This window comes from Penicillium griseofulvum, assembly GCF_001561935.1.
Source record: "Penicillium griseofulvum strain PG3 chromosome Unknown contig_79, whole genome shotgun sequence".
Taxonomy (NCBI): Eukaryota; Fungi; Ascomycota; class Eurotiomycetes; order Eurotiales; family Aspergillaceae; genus Penicillium; species Penicillium griseofulvum.
The window spans coordinates 1512435-1531310 of record NW_024467420.1 but is presented as its reverse complement, the minus strand read 5'-3'; the positions used below and the strand labels follow the sequence as shown (position 1 = coordinate 1531310).

Below are 18876 nucleotides of genomic sequence, written 5' to 3'. Positions count from 1 at the left end.
AGGTCGCATTGTTTGAAGTCTTGCGTTGAGAAGGAAAACAAAGAAAGCAGAATAATAAGTACTGGATAGTATTTTCTGCTTTTAATGCTTTTACTATATGCTTTTTTGATTCATGTTGGAGGAAATAGCCCATAATACTCTGTTGATATACACTCCTTTATATAATCTAATCTCCATACATTCATTGAAATATATGTTGTTTACTCAAGTCCTTGACTCCTGCTGGACTTTCTCATATCGACCAAGCCACTTCAAAATCATTAAAATACTAATGGGATGCTACCCTTAAGCCTGTTTCACAAGAGTAGGAAAAAGAGGAGCGAATGTGAATCAGGGCTGGAATGCGACGCGAGGGGTAGATAGGGCATCTACCAACCTCAACGGGGACGCGTTGAACATGACTTCCCCAAGAGCTACACCTAGATTATTTCCTTCTATCAGTCTGTCTAGAAAATATTGAATTTAATATCCTACTCACACCAACTCGCATTCATTGAAATCTTTTGAAAATGCAGCCTAATTCACAGTCTTCCAAGGGTAGGCCAAGGAACCTCGGAATTCAGGGCTGCTACTGTCCCCTTCGAGCCCCTCCAAGGCCAAGTGTGAGATAGCATTCCAGAATGAAAAGTCCAGACCTTGTTAATTTCCCAAAGGGCTGTATAAAGCTAAGTCGCATCCCCAGATCGCACGTTGTACAACGACAACCGCCAACACAGCGCTATCGACATGCATTCCACCAACTGACCGCGCCACTTATTGTTTGGAATATAAAACTATTAAAGCTTTGATTTACCGCGTCAATTGCCGCCCTTTTCACTTCTCTCATAGCGTTTTCCATCGCGAGATTTGTGTGGTGCAATGCGGGGCGTGTCAATCCCAGTTCTTGCGGGCTTCGTCGGGTATACCTTTGCTGGCATCCACCGTCATGGGCATGGCCATCGTCATCGCAACTTGATTCCCCATGTTGAAGACCTGGCGTTGCGAAGTGCGGGCTGGGATAATGCGAATAACAGCCAAGACGATTTTGAGGTGGAATTGATTACCATCACGACCACAACCACAACCACGGTTTTTGGAAAATGTGCACCAACAAATACTCTTCACAGCACAATTACGCTTGTCAAAAATATCCCCGAGCCTACACCATGTACTCCTGCTCATGACATGCCCATTCTTGCGCCACAAGAGCCACATCAGGACCACTGGGATCAACTGCAGCCCGACCTTATTCTCTCCGCGCCGACAAACACAGCGCACGCTCAACCTCAATTCACTTACCCCGAGCATTTAGCCCCTAGGCCAATGGAGGTAGAGATGACGACTACCATCTTAAACACCCAAACAATTACCAAAACCAAAACCAATACCATAACGGTCACCATCCACCCAGAAGCGAGCAATATGCCGCTTGAAAACACACAACCCCAGAAACTCCCAGAAGCAGAAAGGGCACTTCCCCTTGCAGAAACGCTACCCGATATTTCTTTGGGAGAAAGAAAAGCCGTCCCAGCAAAGCGCCCTCGCCCACACAAAAGCAACGGCGGACCCATCAAAGCCGTACTAGATCTACCAGGCGAGGTCCTTCCGGATCTACCAGTAGTCAACCAGATCTTCCCAGATCCTAAGCCACACAAACCGACCTTAGTGGGCTGGACCACAATACCTCGAAAATTCTCTAGAAACGGATTTGGAGGACGCACCCCACCAAAAGGAAAAGGAACAGAGATACTCTACCGCGGCAACGTCGGCATACCGTGGGGAAGCAACATAATCACCGTCAGTCCGGCCGAAGCACACAAATACAAATACGTTGCACGGTTCACCGGGTCAAACAGCCAGCCCTGGACAGTTATTGTATGGAACAAGTACGGGCCTGACGGGAAGTTAACTGGCTGGTATGGCCACTCTGCTCTGCGATTCACTCTTGCGCCTGGTGAGACGCGGTTTGTTGCTTTTGATGAGGACTCTGAAGGGGCTTGGGGTGCTGCTCCTGGGGATCATTTACCTAAGGATCAATGGGGTGGATACTCGTGTACCTGGGGGGAGTTTACATTCGGTGATGGGGAGAATAATGGATGGTCGGGGTGGGATGTTTCGGCTATTCAGGCGCAGGCTGCTAATCAGCCTGTTCAGGGAATGTCTATTTGTCAGGCTGATGGGAAGAAATGCTCTATTATCACGCCTGGTGCTAGGAGGGTGGTTGCTGCTTATACCAAAGCGAAAAAGCATATTGATGGTATTGGTGGTGAAGCGGTTCCTGGGCCTGTGAGGTTGAATGTGGTGCTTGATTATCGGGGGTGAGCGTGGAGTTTTGTATATATATGCATGCATTTGGAAGGGATAGCGATCATAAACACGATTCATTCGTTTCGAACAATTGACGGTTTTGTAACAGGGTATACTTCATATGAAATGTGGGACGAAGGCGTTTTGATAGCCCTTACCTATCTCTCGACACTTCTTGAAAGTCCCAATGTTCATTAATGCATCGACGGAATATCAATCTGTTTGATAGTCCAGACTTTTCCACCCTGACTAGATGAAAGTCCAGTATAAGTAGCACCACCCGCAGTGCCAATCGTCGATCCAAAAGTAGTATCAGCCGAGGACAGAGTGATAACCGTATTCAAGTATTTCTGCGCAGCGATAGTTCCGGAGCAGTTGTCATTACACTCAGTTCCAGTGCCGTATCTAACTTAAGTCAGTATATTCCCCCTTCAAGAACCGAACCATTCCGGAAATTTACTTACCCTCGCATATACGGCCCAGAAGCGAGAGAGTAAGTTGAAAGCAGGGCACCAGTCTGACCATTTGTGACAGTCCTGCGGATGTCAGTTGTGATGCTTTTCACCGTCTTGGATTCACACTTACTGCTTCCATGTCTGTCCATCAGACTCAAGATTGTACTCAATCCGCACCTGGTCAGTTCCGCTCACGGGCGATGGGGGACCGTCCAGCTGGCCAAAGCCGCCAAACACACTGGCGCGCACACACCACTGGCCGGTGGTTGCTCCGCACCACGAGTTGTCAGGCCAGCTTTCAAGGTTTGTTTGGACCAGGTCGCCAGTCCCATTTGACATCTATGCTTATTAGTGACCAAAGCCCCTCTAGAAGAATGGAGGACTTACACCAGGCCAGAGGAATAGTACACCGTTTTGTGGTTCTGGTGCAGCTCCGGGGATCAGCGTCGTGACAGCGTTGATTATGGTCGACTTGGAGGGACCGAGCGAGACACTACCGCCCCAGTAGTCATCCCTCTTGACGATAGTCTCTAGCAGCCCTGCGCTGGCAAGGCTTGCAGTAGCGAGAAAAGGTACGATGAAGCGCATTGTGGTGATTATAAATGGGGAAATTGCAGGTATGCTTGTCCGAGTGGCTGAGGGTTCTTGTGCCTGCGAGACTTGAAGTATAGAAGAACTGATCAGCTTGAATAAACGATGCCATGAATACTCCAATTTATAGCTTTGTCATATAAGTGACAGGCCCGCATCTCTACCGGTGGAGTGGTGGAATTAACCAAAAGCGGAGCGCCTCCCGAAGCTCTTCAAGGCTAGATGTTTCACCTTAAAACAAGCCTCGCGCTAGGTTTATTGGTGATATAAGCCAACTGGAGTTCACGACAGCTCCTCATTGATGCATTAATTTCTGTCAAGTAGGTCCAGTCAAGACCGAGGCCCCGCATATGGAGTTTCTATTTACCTAACAAGATCTATTTGTGGTGTAAGCAGCGACAGTACTTAGAAGTCGAGTTATCATACAATATTTATGCAATATACAACAAGTTAGAAGTTCAACACGGTGCATAAGAATCTACAAAGCTGTTTCGCATCGGAATTATCTGGCACAATATTGCTATTTCATTCTACAAGACCAATATATAAACTTTAGAGGTGGATATCTCATTCCAAGTATTCCCCCTTAGTCTCGGCGTGGATCACATCAAACAGGGGTTTTGCACTAAACCATCCGGCCATCGGAATTCCCACTGTTTTGTAAGTGAATGCAGCATCAGCTTCTTCAATTTTTACCGTTTGGCCACCTCGTCCGGTAGCAGCTGCATCCGCTAGGAGTTGAGCGTAGCAGCATTTTTCCAGACTGACGAACCAGAACACTGTTTCTTCGATGGTGTTTCCGACAGTCAAAAGGCCGTGGTTTTGCAGGAGCGCTGCCTTTTTGTTACCTAGAGCTTTGGCAATGTTCTGGCCTTCTTCCTCGGCTAGCACGACTCCTTTGAATGATGAATAGAGAGCGAGGTCCTGTTCTCGTTAAACCTAGGGCTTCGCATGGGAGAGTATTGAAAGTAGGAGAACTTACATTGTGGAAAGCACAGGCATCTTGCGAGATGATATCGAGCGGTCGGCCCAGCGAGCAAAACGCCCGTCCGTGGAGACTATGACTGTGTGCCGCACAGTTCACTTCGGGCCGGGCTGCATGAATAGCGGAATGGATCATAAATGCAGCGGCATTCAGAATGCGATTCTCTCCGCCCGCAATGACGTTGCCGGCGTGGTCGACCTGGATTAAGTCTGATGCCTTCATCAGCTTGAATGCCGTGCCGAAGGGATTCACCCAGAAGGTTTCCGGATCCACCGGATCGCGCACGGTGATGTGTCCAGCGACGCCTAATGGGATGTTAGTTGTTAAATCAATACTTCACTACAGGGGTATACGTACCCTCGTCGTATCCTTTGTCGCCGAAGATTCTGAATGCTGCTGCGAGACGGCCTTTTAGATACTCTCGCTCCTTCATCTTATCCTCAAACACAGGCATTTTGGGGATTTGCATCTTGACTTTGGCCTTTTCGGCACCGGCCGCTTGAGATGACTGTGGTGCTTGCATACTGATAGTGTTTGTGTGGGTCTCGATAGTACTTGGAGGAGCCATGGTTGTTACGTGTAGGATTATGGAGGCACAAGAGAATTTATAGATGATATGCTTGTCAGTTTCCCCAATGACTCTTAATGCGGAGAAACCCCTCGAAGCGGGGTTGCTGATCAAACCTAGGCAGATGTTGGATTGGCCGAGCCGAGGTTGCATTTCTCCGCAAGGGGGTTCTCCTCGCATTAATCGCCACTCTAGGGCATGATGGTGATATATGAGGGTTGAGATAGACTAAACAGTACATGTTGAGTGGGATTGAAAAAGGAATGGCTAATATAAAACTGAAAGCAGACCGAATCGAATTGTATCATAGCACTTTAAATCATTAATGCGTCAAATCGTGAGCGTTAGATCTAGGAGATAGACCTTGATCTGTTGCTCCAGTCATGAAATCTAGTTTATGGATGTTCATAGTGGAAATAGAGGCCCCCGTTGAACCTCGGCCATCAACACCTCGAACAGTTTTCGGTCGGCTGTGCTGAAGGTTTGGCTGACCGTGTCGCGATGATGCGGAGATCCAACCAATGGCTTGAGGTCAGCTTGACAAAGAGTTCCCCCCACTGGTAGTGTACCAGTTTGAAAGTAATGGCGAATAGCCTTTGCCACGCATATTGATGGCGCTGTGAGTGTTGTGTGCTACATAAAAATGTCAGTGAAGAATCACTGGGGAGATTACCGCGAATAACTTACTCCCTCTGATTCTTGCTGGAGCAGCCCGGATCCTGCGAATATCTGGGACATGTGTTTGGCACTGGGGGCAGTTAGCTTGAACGGCCGGTAGAGATGAGCGAATACACACCCGTGGAGTGGAGTCACTGGATCCAGAGTGTTTGATACGAAGAGCATGGGATGAACAGTAGTAGTACCCCACGGCCCTAAGACCGGTCAGTCGCGAACGCATAGATGTCACAATAAGACATACCCGCGAAAGGGTGCTTAGCCCTGGCTTTCCATCCAACACAGCTCAATTGCAATTGCGCCCAATAATCACCGAGAGATTCACTGTCAGCCAGAAGACTAGACCATTCTACCTGGAATTGCTCAATATTCAGAGTTGTTAAATGTTCGGCATCCGAGCACATGATAGCAGCCATAGCGTAGAGATAATTATCCTGCGTCGTAGCACATTCCGGAGACCAAGGCCCAGCAATACTGCACTTGTTAGACGGACACGTGCCGAAGTGGCTCCCATGCTTGAAATCGGCCATGGGAACGGCATTCCCCTTGCCCAGCTCGGTCATTCTGTCTGCTAGGACGGGGAATGCAATGAGTGGCTGGTAGATGGCAACACGCTGGATATTTTTGATGTCCGTCCACGTTACAACCTCTGGTCCCCGTTCTGTAGATGCCATGACAGGAATTGAGGCGTTGAGAATCTGCTGCTCAAGCTGCCGGTATGCTGCCTTGATAGCCTCTGGACCACCCCCAATATAGAAGGGACATCCCACGGGCCCGGCCTCATTACAGTACCGGCCAAACCGATCAAATATGGCATCTGCGTCAGCAACAACATTCGGCCCTGTTCCTTGGTAGTACTTCACCATGTCGACTACGCCATCGAGAACAGCTCGTGTAACTCGCTCCGGGAAGAGCGAGGCAAAGGTGGTGCCAAGCAGGGTACCGTATGAGCGACCCCAATAGAGGAGTGGCTCTTCTCCGCGACGCCATCTAATCCGCTCCAATATTTGGTTTGCTTCTTCTAGTCCATGGCACTTTCTGTGGGTTATGTGGGCTCTTTGGCCCACCTTCTCACGCCATTCTCCATGGCGCTCAATGATAGTCAGCATGTCCTGCGCGACAAGTGGTGTATTGACATAAGACATCACGGACTCGTCTGCTCCTAGACTCGACATATCGAATACGGAACAACCTGAGTTGAGCGCTTCGGTCCGTTGCCAGTTTCTCTGTAAGGAATCCAGTCCACTTCCCAGCATCCCTTCCGCTGAGACTTGCAACTCCCAGTTCCTTTGGGATACGGGATCAGGGAAACACATCACTGGAGGTGTTGTAGATCCTACTCCACGAGGATCAAATCCGATAATATCAAAATATTTGTTCCCAGTCTCTTCTCCAGCCTCATGTGGGTCGGCTTCCGCATCAATGATCAGTTGGAGATTTCGACCCGCCACGAACGCCTGCATTGTTCCCGGTCCACCAGGTCCACCTGGGCTATGAGCTTAGATTATCATGTTAAGTCCAAATTCACGTACCGGGATTGATCAGAACAGCGCCTCCGTACCGCGGATCTGTGACGGGGACCTTGGCCGGCAATCGGACGATAGCCAGGGCGAATGTGCGACCTTTTCCATCTGTTCGCTCATAGTCCATAGGCACTTCCAGTCTCGCGCATTGGAACTCATCGCCGCAATTGTGGTACTCCAGTGACTGCGAAGGAACAATTTCGTCCCAAGTGACTGGAATTGGGATGTCGAAAGGCTCCACCACCTTCCACGAGGGGATTGGAACAGGCCAGACTAGAAGAATCAACACCACAGCAGTCAGGGGCAATCCCCATCGAGCATATCGATGAGGTGCCTGTCGTACCTTTGTCGGATAAGGCGGTAAAGGAGCGGATTTCACATCCATCACGCGAGAAAAACATCAAAACAAATAGATTTCACAGCCCAAATATCATAGATCAAGGGGAAATTTTCAGGCCAAAAGCCCAGAGGCCAAAGATTTTCAAAATGGTCAGAAATCAGACAAGTCAATATCTTTTCGAGATACCCCGGTCCCACCAAGTGGGGGTTTTCCCCCGATCCATACGCCTTACATTTCTATTCCACATTGGGAATTGATCTATCAAATTGAAATCCAATACATACGATTCGTTCAAATCAACTCCTATCAAAGATAAGTGCTGAGCAATAGGAGAACGCTTAAGGGTCAATGCACCTGCATAGGTCCAGGATCCCCCAACATCTTGCGGGCTGTGCAAGACGGGTTAAGTGCTCCAATCAAGTTGCAAAGCAAACCGGCACAAATACTGGGGAATTCGACTGCCACAGAGAACATGCAGAGGAGATCCAAAGCCAAGGTTGTATTCCGTACACACAGCAAGGCAGACATGCGGAGAATCAAAATCCGTAGGAGAATACCAGGCAACTGCCGTTGACAAGCCACTCATCTTCAAATCCCAAGGCCCGGCTAAAGCAAACGCACTTGATTCGACAAGGGCACAGAGTACGTGGCTCCAGGAAAACGCAAACAAAAAGAGCCTCATCAACATAAAAGGCAGAAAAGGTTTGCTCATCCTAGACTTCTTTGAAATCATACACCATGGCTTGCAAACTCCAAGACCACATCGACTCCCTCCAAACCCTTCCTCTCGCAGAGGGAATCCAAGCAATCGCCGACCTCATCCCAGGTCTGACTAGCGTTATCCCCCGCGAATACGGGTACTTCGTTCAACACCCCGACTACGAAGGTATCGGCAACCTGAACGACATCGGCACACTCTGGCTGAAGCTCGGATCGCAATGCCATGATGACCACGCGCCACTCGAAGTGCGTCTCGTGCACACGTCCATGGACGACCCGATCTTCGAAGTCTACGGCACTAGCTATGATATGCTGAAGGAGGGACTAGCTGATGGAACCGTGACCCCTCCCCCGCCCGCTAATTACTGCGGCTGTTGTCACGGGGAGGCGAGCGCTACGATCTTGAATCGTTTCCATGATCGCCACGGTCTGTTTTTCACCGAAGATGAGTACAAATCTATCTGGGGGGATGAACCGAATGCAGGACAGACACTTAGTGGGTGGACCGAAGAAAAGGGTTGGACAAAGTGTAGTATCAATGCAAGCAAGGAGCAGATTGAGGAGGCTCTAGCGCGGAATCCGGCTGTTGGGATTCCAAGCATGCTTTGATCTAGGATGATCTAGGATGAAACTAGGAAAAAGGGGAGTGATCACGATATGGAATAGTTCACATTCAATGTTTCACATAATGAAAATAATATTCAAGTCATTACGAATACCGTTGCTTTCAGAGATTTTGCAACGCCCCCGTATGTACACGGACAAGTCAAGATTGAAATGAAAATCCCCAGCAGAAAACCCACCAAGTCCCCTCCGATTTATCCCAGATCAGATGGTAAAATAAAGATGTAATCATCGTCGGGGCTTTGTTTCGGGAGCTCGCTCAACTAGGTCGGAACCGCTTAGTCGTGGCTGCGAGGTCGCTTTCGAGGGTTGATAACCCGGCGACCAAGGGATTCGGCGCGGCTAGCGATAGAATCCTCAACCCGCTGGAGGTATTCGACAAAGTCGTAATAGTTATCGAAGTCCAGATGGGTCTTATCAGCCTCATTGCGAACCCTGTTCATCAGATGTTCAAAGAGATGGCGCATGCGATCACGCTCAGAGTCGTTATTCGGGAAATGCGGCACCCACTGCTGCATCCAGTTGGAAAAATCAGTCACAGACTGGGCCGGTCGTTGATAGCTATCCATGTAGCGGGACCTGGCGACATCAGGGTAGACTCCATTCTGGAGTTGGTGAATAAGAAAAGTGCAGAAAGCGCCGTAGGAGATCTTCTCGACAGGTACGTGACGTAGGTGTCGCTTCCACTCATCCTCGATATTAAGGGCAACGTGCTTAAGCGCCCGCGCGACCTTTCGCTCCTCGATCTTGTACCAGTCCGGATATTTATCAAAGTGTCGTTCTAGACCCATAGAGAAATTCTTGAACTCTCCCAGAGCCCGTCCGTTGTATACCGGCACATTGGGCGGCGGTGGGGAGAGGGCTGATGATTCGGGATGAAAAGGTCGGGCGGAAGGTTGCAGATTGGAACGAGGTTCGGTTTTGATGACGGTGGATGCGGCGGGGGACCTGGTAGCTGCTGCAAGGGCTCGCAATTGCTCGAGATTCAAACCGGACACGAGGCTAGTGGGTTTAGGCGAAGGCTTGGATTCGGACGGCTTAGCGTCGGAAGGACGACGATCAGGAGCTTGAGTCAGAGATGTGGTAATCTGATCCGATCGGGCAGGATGAACATTCTTTTGGGCATCATCAATACCAGCCTTGCTGTTCTGCTTGGGCTCCGTTCTTGGAGTCGAAGCTGGGGTAGCCGGGGGAACTTCCAGGGTGGTAACGGCCAGAAGTCGAGTGCGAGCCCGTTCCAATTCCCTTTCCTCCTCTGCAACCTTTTGTTTAATATCAATGAGCTCGCGCTGCTTCTTCAGTCTCGATAGTTGAGCTTGAGCTTGACGAATTTCCGCCTCCAGGTCATCGGCAGAGCCGACAGGCTCTGCAGGCTCAGGATCGGTGTTTTGAAACATCTCATTCAAACTCTCCCATCGCTCTTGAATTCGATGGATGTTGGATTCAGAGCCAGTTTTGTTCTCTGGCTCTGACATGGTGATTTTTTTAATCCTTGCGCGTTGCAGATAAGATAGTGTGCGGAGAAAGAAAGTTCCGAATTCCGTGAAGAAAATCACATGTCACACCTAAAGCAGTAACCCTTCAGGCAGGTGCACGATGTCAGAGTGATGAATGTTTCAGGTGTCTCGGAGTTCTCACGAGTTTGGGATGAAAGGGTTGCTAACGGTTACTTACTCTCGGCGTCTCACTTAGGTCGCAAATACCCGTCACCTGGGCAAGTGCGTCCAAATCTAGTACAAGCAAACACAGTAATTATATGTGATGCATCAGATTCCCATAAAAGTTAAAATAATCCAGTATTTAAGGGTCGAGCGGCTAAGGAATATCTTCTACTTGGCCTAGGCAAACGAACAATACACTCGAAGCAAAGAAATTAATCAAGGGAATACCTTGATTGTATATATTGGATGTTTATATAGCTACGGTGAAAAAAGAAAGCAAGCGTAAACATCATATTTGGATCACACTGGGTTGGACTGATTTGGGTATATATTCCTCTTTGTCGGTTAGGAAAAATACATATTGACTAGCACCCGGCGGATTGGAAGGATAAGATCCTAGCATTGTGATAATCTGTAGATATTAGCACCAGGCATTAGAAGAATATCGCCTAACGGACTGCAATTTGATTTGCAACGACTATACGGAGGACTACGACGATATACTCCCGACTTGGAACAAACTGCATACGACCATGACTAGATACATGGGACGCATCAGATATAAAATCCGGGTGAAACCGTGATAAAACACGAAGGATAATGGAATGACACGCTATCCATTCAAAGATGAGTTATTATATTATATGTACAGTAAGTTTACACGCAACTAAGCCTTTTATTTACCCGGAGACCCAAGCAGACACAAAAACTTCTCATCGGGGGTCGAAGCCAGTACATTCTTGACCAAGTGCCAGACGTTCAGATCATAAGCCTCGCCAATGTGACCAACAGGATCAAACGGACAAGTATCCTGAATCCAGCGATTGGTCACGCCGTCCTCGTGGACGAACGATGTCGTTGGGGGAGTAACCAGCTCATCGTACTTGGACGCAATGATAGTAACACTGTTACCGGGCTGCGCAATAGGGGTACCGTCATTCAAGCGTTTAATGGCAGCGCCATCAGGACCGAGATCATCACAAGCAGGGCAGCCGAGTGTATGCAGTACGTCGCTCACGGCCTCGCGCGATGCGTTGCCGAACAAGTATGCGATATTATAGATATTGGCAAACGTCGTGGCATGGGTAGGGGGAGCGATAGCCGCGATCTTGTCGACGAGATGAGCGACACCCTCAAACTTGGGCACGTAGAGAGATTGGAAAGCGCCCTCTGAGTGGCCAACGAGGTCGACTTTGCCCTTTCCGGTCTTTTGCACGACTTCTTTGATGTACGAGGCAATTTCGGGGGCGCTTTCGTTGATTGCCTTCAAGCCACCAAGAAATGGGAAACCATCGTATGCGCCGTATGTGATCGCGTACGTGCAGAAACCTTGCGTTTGCAGCCAGTACTGCATGTAGTTTAGGTCTTCATAGTATGTTGCGCCAAGTCCGTGCAGGAGGACAACTGGGTTGTAGGAGCTTTTGCAGGAGAAATCGTTGATTCCTGTTGCGACGGCTGTGGTAGCCGCGAGGGCAGAGAGCGCCAACTTGGTGAATGAAGGCATGGTGTGGGTTTGGTGTGTCAATTGTAGCATGGGGCCTTATGCCTTTTATGAGGAATCTGTAGGGACCCACATCTCATCTCCTTTTTTTTCCACCTCGACCAAACTATCGATTGTTGATCGATCGGGCCTGGATGTGACTGGTTGGATCTGCCGATCTTTGTCGGAGCCATGTCGAATTCGGTATAGCGTCAGGGCGGACCCTTCATTATCCTCCAATCAGAGGCGGGGGTATAGATGAATTCTGGATATATCATTTCAGCTGCAGGCATATATTGAGTCCTCCATACTCCGTACTCCGTGCAGGAGTAATTAATGATCCGTGGTGATTCTCATTGAGATATTTATTCGGTCAATCTAGCCGGAAGCAGCGGAGCATCCTCCGTACCCAGCTCGTATACTATTGGAACCTGAACCCGAACAATGTCTATGTATAACTAGCGTTCAGCACAGCAGTTATTGTGTGTTCAGATACCAATAAATCGTGACGGAACATCTCATCTATACGGAGTATTTACGTCCACACTACGGACTACCCGTATTCAGTGGCGAGGATTCCTTTGTAGACAACTCTTCCATGGCACTGCCCCAAAGCCCAAGGGCATGCCGCCTCTCAACAAGCTGCAGCACTTCAACCATGAATCGGCGCTCTGGACCTCCATCTGGGAATGCTTCCCAGGCTACTCGAGTGGGGAATGCAAGACGATTGATCATGTTGCCCGGCGCAGTGAGGATATAAAATTCCAGCGTGCGGCAGATCCCACAGGCCAAGTCGTATTGTTCTAGGGGCGAGACACGATCCTCTGGTCGAGTGTCGATCGAGGACAGAACCAATCGCACTGCGTAGTAGATACACATGGTTTGTGCGAGTAGCAGGTTCGGGTATGTAAATCTTGTTGGGGTGAAAGTAGCCCCTGTGCGGAGGTCGCGACGTTGGAGAATTGGGAAGCCCTGGTCACCGTTTTGTTCGGCTTCCTGTGGTGGTCCGTCAGGATATGCGACAACATACTCTTTGTACCATTGATAGAAGCGGTCGGTGAGTTGGCCTATTCCGTTCCAAATGGTAGACTGTTTGACAGCCATTTCTTGTGCGCCCATGTGAGATGTGATTTTTGCTGCTTTGAAGGCATCTGACATCGCCAGTAAACCTGGAACCTCGGTGGCTAGGTCAAGCAGACTGTGTAAAATATCCTTTTGGCTCATCTCTGCTGACCACGGAATGGTCTTCCACTCTTCCCGGGCTAGGAATGAGGGTTGTCGAGCTGCCAGAGCGGCGCCAATCTAAGCTGTTAGATTGAAAAGAGGCAATTACAGGAGGTCTGTGGTCTTACCCAATAAGGACGGAGCTCTGTAAATATAAGATGTTCAACACCATACATGTGATTTTCTGGCCCACGATGTTCGATCAACCGCATTGCTCCCCGGACATGAGCCGAGACACCGCTCTGGGTAGTGCGTTCAACGCTCTGCTAAAGTCAGCATTGGCTGGGGAGAAAACTGTTTCCATGAAACCAACCTCGAAAGCCAGCAAGAGAATCACGGTCACCAGTGTTGATTCAGCTTTGCATTTTTCAGGGTCTAGCAAAGCATCCTGCAATGAACGTAGCACGCGGGGGTAAAGTCGGAATCCGGATGCCTCGATCTGCTTATTCTGCACAGAACGACCAAAGAATGCCACCGAAACGGCCTCAAACGCATCTGTAATAAGTGGTGAGAACATTCGAATCCCGGCGGCAGCTCGCAATGCACCCGCTCTTCCGGATTTCATATCCACTTGTGGGCTAAATGCATCCAAAAATCTCTCGACAAACACATCCACCGCGGGCCTTTGCATGCTCATAACCGAGATCGAGCCAGACGAGTCGGAGTCACTGCTCAGCGAAACACGCTCGAAGTCGCTATCATCGTCATCCTCAGCGTGCAAATTATTGAAGTCTTCATCTGGTGAATTTAGTAACAGACGAGTCCGAACGGGCAGAGTTGACGAAGGGCTCAAAGGATAATCGTAGGATTCATACGCTGGAGATGTTAGCACAGGGAAATTGTTGAGCAATTGTTGTACCACATACATTCCCTGCCTTCCCATGGTCCCACAGGGACCAAATTTTTCTTGATGCCGACATGTGCAGTCCGAATATTGCGAACCAGATTATCCACTAGCGGGGTTGGTGCAGATCGAATAGACTCAAATAAGCTCTCTAGCTGGTCTAGGCGCTTGATATCCTGGACGCCAGATCCTGCCAAGACGTCAGTAATTATTTCCCATCCACATGACGTTGCCACGCACAGGAGTGAGCGGGGCCTGCAAGCATACCATCCCGTTTGTCATCTATTCTTTCCCGAAGCTCACGGATCTCCGCCCGCAGGTTCCGAATCTCCTCCGCTTGGCTGATAGGGCGGGCTTCTTCGTCGGGGACGTGCTCATACACGCATTTGGATGGGTAGCCATGAGCACAGCAGGCGTGGCAAGGCTTGACTCGGTCACACTGACAGCAGGATCCACGTTAGCCTTGCGGGTGGTGCGTTCAGGACCAGTGGGACGCATCATATGGGTACGGGAGCGTCCCGACCCCGAGGGCGATCTGGGCACGATGGGGGGTAACGGACCTTGACTTTGCGGAGCCGGCAGACTTTGCAGGACCGTGACTGGCGGTTCGGAACCTTTCTGGCTCGTGAATCAGGGACAATTCGCGTATTAATGACCATGGTGGCGCGGTAAATGAACCTCAGAGGGGGGTGTAAGGGAACGGCTCCTCATCCCGAGCCAACGACACGGCAGGATTTAGGCGAGCCAGATTTGGGACTTGGAGTCCGAGATCTCCCTGCTTGAGCGGTGGACCGCCTTGCCCTCTCTTGGTATTGGCGCAGGCTAGTCAACACCTTGGCAAGCTTTGATAGGTGCATCGAGGTGAGGAGGTGGAGTATGAATCCGCCATTCCGAATGGGCCTGAATTGAGTGGTTTTCATTGGATTATATTGATATTGCTCGACATAACACTGCTGGCATGGATTGAAGCATTGGATGCCGGTCAAAATGGATGAACTGCATTCTCAATATTGTGATAATACGGAGGTCATTGTAAGTGCCCTACATATGCAAAATGGTAAGAATCACAACATCGACCCTCTTGGGTTTTATGTGTGTCACGTGCAGCGGCCTCTCCACCTTTGGTCTCCTACACTTTCCATCCTGCCTCATTGGCGTCTCAATATACGTATCTTAATATCTGATACGTCAATCACCATATTGCAACACTCAATAAATGCCCGTTTCTCTGGCCTTTCTACCGGCTAGACATTGAGAGGGGATCGTTTTGCATAGTTGGCGAATATCCCGAAAGACCTCCCGAAAGACGCCAAAAAAGACTCCCCGGAAGAGAAGAATTGTATACTATCGCCAACGTGCCTCTCAACATCCAGCAAGATTCAACCTTGAGACTTTTCCTCGACACACACAAGTTGGGCATAGATTGATAATAAGATAATACATTGAGAAAAGGAAAATCAGGAATGAAGCTGCCATACACTGTAAGTATAGGTACTTCACGAGGAGATACAAATCCTGCAGTTCCATGCTAGACAAGGAAGTATTAGACGTCCGCAAAATGACACACATAACACTCATCGTGCTCCACATCATTCCACAAGAAGCTCGTCTTAGGTTGATTGTGGGCTCCCTTCGCACACCACTTCCACTCCCGAATGCAGCGCAAACAGATATGAAGCGCCGCCATTGGCCACGGACGAAGTTGTTCACAGTGTAGACAGCCAAAGAATTCAGGATGCTGGTCGGTATTTTGACCGGTTTCGCTATGCGGCCTGCATCTGGGTTTCCCTGAAACTGTCTCCAGGACTTCATGTTTGACCTCTGGTGAATGGCCTCGTGCAGACTTTGTGTCCTCCTCTGATTTTGGTGGTGTTTCTGTCACATCCTTAGAGACGGTAGTTGTGGAAAAGGTGATGACGGTAGTTGTTGTTGTACTTTGTTCAGAGCTCTCGACCACGGGCGGTGCAACTGTGACCCAGCTATGGTGGCCGGCGTCCACATGAAGATGTTTTGATTGGACAGGCATTGCGTCGGTAGGTGCAGTAGTGGTACTTGAGGAGGTAGGTCCAGTCTCTAAATTGTTGGGGTGTTGGTTAGGTTGAGGTGCTTCGTCGGGGAGATAATACGGGCGATCTTGTCTCCCATCCCCCTTGGCTCTTTTAGCTCGCGACCTCTGTGTGATTTTAGCCTGAAGTTGATAAGCAAGTGTAATATGTGCCCTTCTGGGCATGAGGATGTACTGACGTTTCGGTACTTTATCCGGCAAGGTTCGCACAATTTGTAGAATTCCTTCCCGGCATCTTCAGGTGCACGAAAGCTATCCTGTGGCCTCTGCTTATTACAGGCACGGCACCGCCTAGTCTCGTCGGCCATGCTTGGAGGCTGCGATAACGCTCAGCATACGTGGTTTCTTCGTGGATGGCTGAATGCTGCGATAATGCTTCAGGTTACCGACAACATGGGATTTCAAGAGCAACGAAGGCGCTGGGACAATAAACAACTTGCTGAGTTACAGGCAGCAAGTTTCGAAGCGGGTTGAAGCAGAGAAAAGTGGTTGAAGCAAAGATTCAGATATCGCGAGTACTGGATTAAAACAATGTGGGAGATAGGAAAGTCGAAACTGGTAAATTTTCTCAAAGAAAGCGAAGGAAGTCATAGAAGTCAGAGATCAGTGAGGCGTTTCATAGGAGAATGGAGGAAGCCTTTTCGTTGAGCGAGAGGATATAGAAGTGTGACGTGAGATGAAAACAATACAGGGTTCCAGATCACTGAAATAACAATCTTGAATTGGTCGTTGCAATCGTTGATATAAGTTTGATGTTGAATATCTACATCTCACTGATTAATTGAAAACAAACACTTTTTGCAATATTCCCTTTCCTGCTAGCGCGTTCCATCTCCGAAAGCGCTTGATCAAGAGATTCCATATCCCAGGCATTGGGATTTGATGCTTCATTTGATGTGATTTCTTCATGTTCCCAAGGCTCATCGGCGCCGGGGAAGATGGGTTGTCTTGGAGGTACTTTTGCGGTTTCGATCATATCAACCCGGTGTAGGAGATCATCATGCACAGCAGTGGAAACTACTTTTTGCATGGCGAGGCCGGCAATGACATGGCGCAGATCCGGTTCACGCGCGTGGGCCTCTTGTCGGATCTTCTTTAGTGAGAGTTCGTAAAGTCGATATGGTAAACGTTCGGAGTCAATAGTAGGGTTGCGGCTTGGGGATGGAGTGCCAACAAGAGTGACACGAGGACTTTGTAGTTGGCGTCCTCGGCTGACTTGAGGCATGTTTCTGGCTAAAAGCCTAGTACATTGTGTAGTGGACATTTTGGAGGATTGAGATCTCAATTGTTGTATACTAGATCTTAATTGTCAAGAGAAATTGGCTAGATATAGGCTAGTGATACAAAGTACTATGATTCACAGACGAAAACATTGCAACGTCACCTGGCTTCATAATCATGCCACTCAATCTTCAAGTGACGATGGAGTAAACCGGGATCTTTTGTCGCGGATATTGAGGGGGTTGGGTGGCGAGAGGGTCATGCCACATTTACTTCTTTCTATAAATATATAACTTAACTAACGGACCTGTTGCCGTTAGCGTAGATTACATCAGATGACGAGACAGTCACGTGGTAGAAGCCCCCGTTATGTACCTTAGCAGATATAGTCTAATAGGATCATCCTTACTATCATAGCTTTCTGTACCAGATTAGTAGCACGTTAAAGTTACGATTCAGCGGGTCCCCCCTAAGCCTAGAAAATTTTTTTTCACCTTCTTAAAAGCTATAGGTAAAAGATAACGTCTACTAAGGGCCTATGCTGTATACGCTAGAATAAGCTAGTGTAGGCTCTCTAGGAGATACTAACGAAAGTAAATAGATTAATAGCTAGCTACTACTATTAGACTAGCTTGTTACGCACTGCTAACTGGTCACAGTTAGGTTAGATGGGTTCCGGGTATACTTGCCTTAATACTCCTCGTGTATCCCACGTCAACGATCTGTCGCAACTGAGCTATTGCCTGTAAGGCCTTACTGTAGCCTAAGTCCTGTTAAGAGATCGAGGAACGATGCTAGTGAGAGCGCTGAGTAGATCTATACTGGGGTATTGGTCTGCTTGTGAGTGTTGTTAAGTTATAATTAAGTAAAGAGTTATAGTAGTTTAAAAGGTAAATATAAGTAACAATGTATGATTAAAGATAAAGAACTAAACTAAGTATATAAATAAGTGTCCTTATATATCTTTTGATTCCTACTCCTAGTGTGACTCCTTAGAGTTACTGTTGGAGTTACTATATACTCCTGTGTATACTTCTCTAAGTTGACGCGGGAGTTACGGTTATGTGTCCTTAGTTCTATATATAGTAATTCCTGGTGTAGGTGATATCCGATACCCTAAAGTATATATGTATTAGAAACCTTTTAGTAAGGAGTCTAATTAGGCTTAATTATACTTTTGCTTACTAAGTATAAATAGGTTTTCTCTTTCCTAAATACCTAGGGATATTAGAGTATTAGATACTATATATAATTGTTACGGAACTACCCGTCACCAATCGATGGTACCCCACCGGGTACACAGATGGGCCACCGAGAGCCAACCAATCTATCTGTCAGCAGATCACGTACAGTATCTAATACTCTGGTATCCCTAGGTATTTAGGAAAGAGAAAACCCATTCACGCTTAGTAAGCAAAAGCATAATTAAGCCTAATCAGACTCCCTACCAAGAGGTTTCTAGTACGTATATACTTCAGGGTATCGGATATCACCTACACTAGGAATCGCTACACACAGAACCAGGGACACATAACCATAACTCCCACGTCGACTTAGAGAAGTATACGCAGGAGTATATAGCGACTCTAGCGGTGACTCTAAAGAGTCACACTA

The 18876-nt window shown here is 48.3% G+C and overlaps 8 protein-coding genes across 8 annotated transcripts; 2 read left to right on the top strand and 6 right to left on the bottom strand.

Annotated features, from left to right (window-relative positions):
* Positions 1-858: 858 nt before the first annotated feature.
* Positions 859-2301, top strand: PGRI_004850 (uncharacterized protein; the record flags this gene model as incomplete). The annotated part of the gene is made up of 1 exon (XM_040788198.1): positions 859-2301. One exon carries the CDS (start codon positions 859-861, stop codon positions 2299-2301), a length of 1443 nt encoding a protein of 480 aa, XP_040651970.1.
* Positions 2302-2480: 179 nt separating this feature from the next.
* PGRI_004840 (uncharacterized protein) lies at positions 2481-3329 on the bottom strand (the record flags this gene model as incomplete). Its single annotated transcript, XM_040788197.1, has 4 exons — positions 2481-2691; positions 2751-2822; positions 2872-3080; positions 3129-3329. The coding sequence occupies 4 exons, from the start codon at positions 3327-3329 to the stop codon at positions 2481-2483; spliced, it is 693 nt and encodes a 230-aa protein (XP_040651969.1).
* A 570-nt stretch (positions 3330-3899) lies between these two features.
* On the bottom strand, positions 3900-4885 carry PGRI_004830 (class II aldolase/adducin family protein; the record flags this gene model as incomplete). The annotated part of the gene is made up of 3 exons (XM_040788196.1): positions 3900-4256; positions 4315-4622; positions 4675-4885. The coding sequence occupies 3 exons, from the start codon at positions 4883-4885 to the stop codon at positions 3900-3902; spliced, it is 876 nt and encodes a 291-aa protein (XP_040651968.1).
* Positions 4886-5215: 330 nt separating this feature from the next.
* PGRI_004820 (alpha/beta hydrolase) lies at positions 5216-7484 on the bottom strand (the record flags this gene model as incomplete). Its single annotated transcript, XM_040788195.1, has 7 exons — positions 5216-5254; positions 5321-5518; positions 5573-5633; positions 5682-5757; positions 5805-7046; positions 7093-7356; positions 7427-7484. The coding sequence occupies 7 exons, from the start codon at positions 7482-7484 to the stop codon at positions 5216-5218; spliced, it is 1938 nt and encodes a 645-aa protein (XP_040651967.1).
* A 677-nt stretch (positions 7485-8161) lies between these two features.
* On the top strand, positions 8162-8752 carry PGRI_004810 (uncharacterized protein; the record flags this gene model as incomplete). The annotated part of the gene is made up of 1 exon (XM_040788194.1): positions 8162-8752. The coding sequence occupies one exon, from the start codon at positions 8162-8164 to the stop codon at positions 8750-8752; it is 591 nt and encodes a 196-aa protein (XP_040651966.1).
* A 293-nt stretch (positions 8753-9045) lies between these two features.
* On the bottom strand, positions 9046-10242 carry PGRI_004800 (uncharacterized protein; the record flags this gene model as incomplete). The annotated part of the gene is made up of 1 exon (XM_040788193.1): positions 9046-10242. The coding sequence occupies one exon, from the start codon at positions 10240-10242 to the stop codon at positions 9046-9048; it is 1197 nt and encodes a 398-aa protein (XP_040651965.1).
* An 862-nt stretch (positions 10243-11104) lies between these two features.
* On the bottom strand, positions 11105-11932 carry PGRI_004790 (esterase/lipase family protein; the record flags this gene model as incomplete). The annotated part of the gene is made up of 1 exon (XM_040788192.1): positions 11105-11932. One exon carries the CDS (start codon positions 11930-11932, stop codon positions 11105-11107), a length of 828 nt encoding a protein of 275 aa, XP_040651964.1.
* Positions 11933-16804: 4872 nt separating this feature from the next.
* PGRI_004780 (uncharacterized protein) lies at positions 16805-17305 on the bottom strand (the record flags this gene model as incomplete). The annotated part of the gene is made up of 1 exon (XM_040788191.1): positions 16805-17305. One exon carries the CDS (start codon positions 17303-17305, stop codon positions 16805-16807), a length of 501 nt encoding a protein of 166 aa, XP_040651963.1.
* Positions 17306-18876: the final 1571 nt, after the last annotated feature.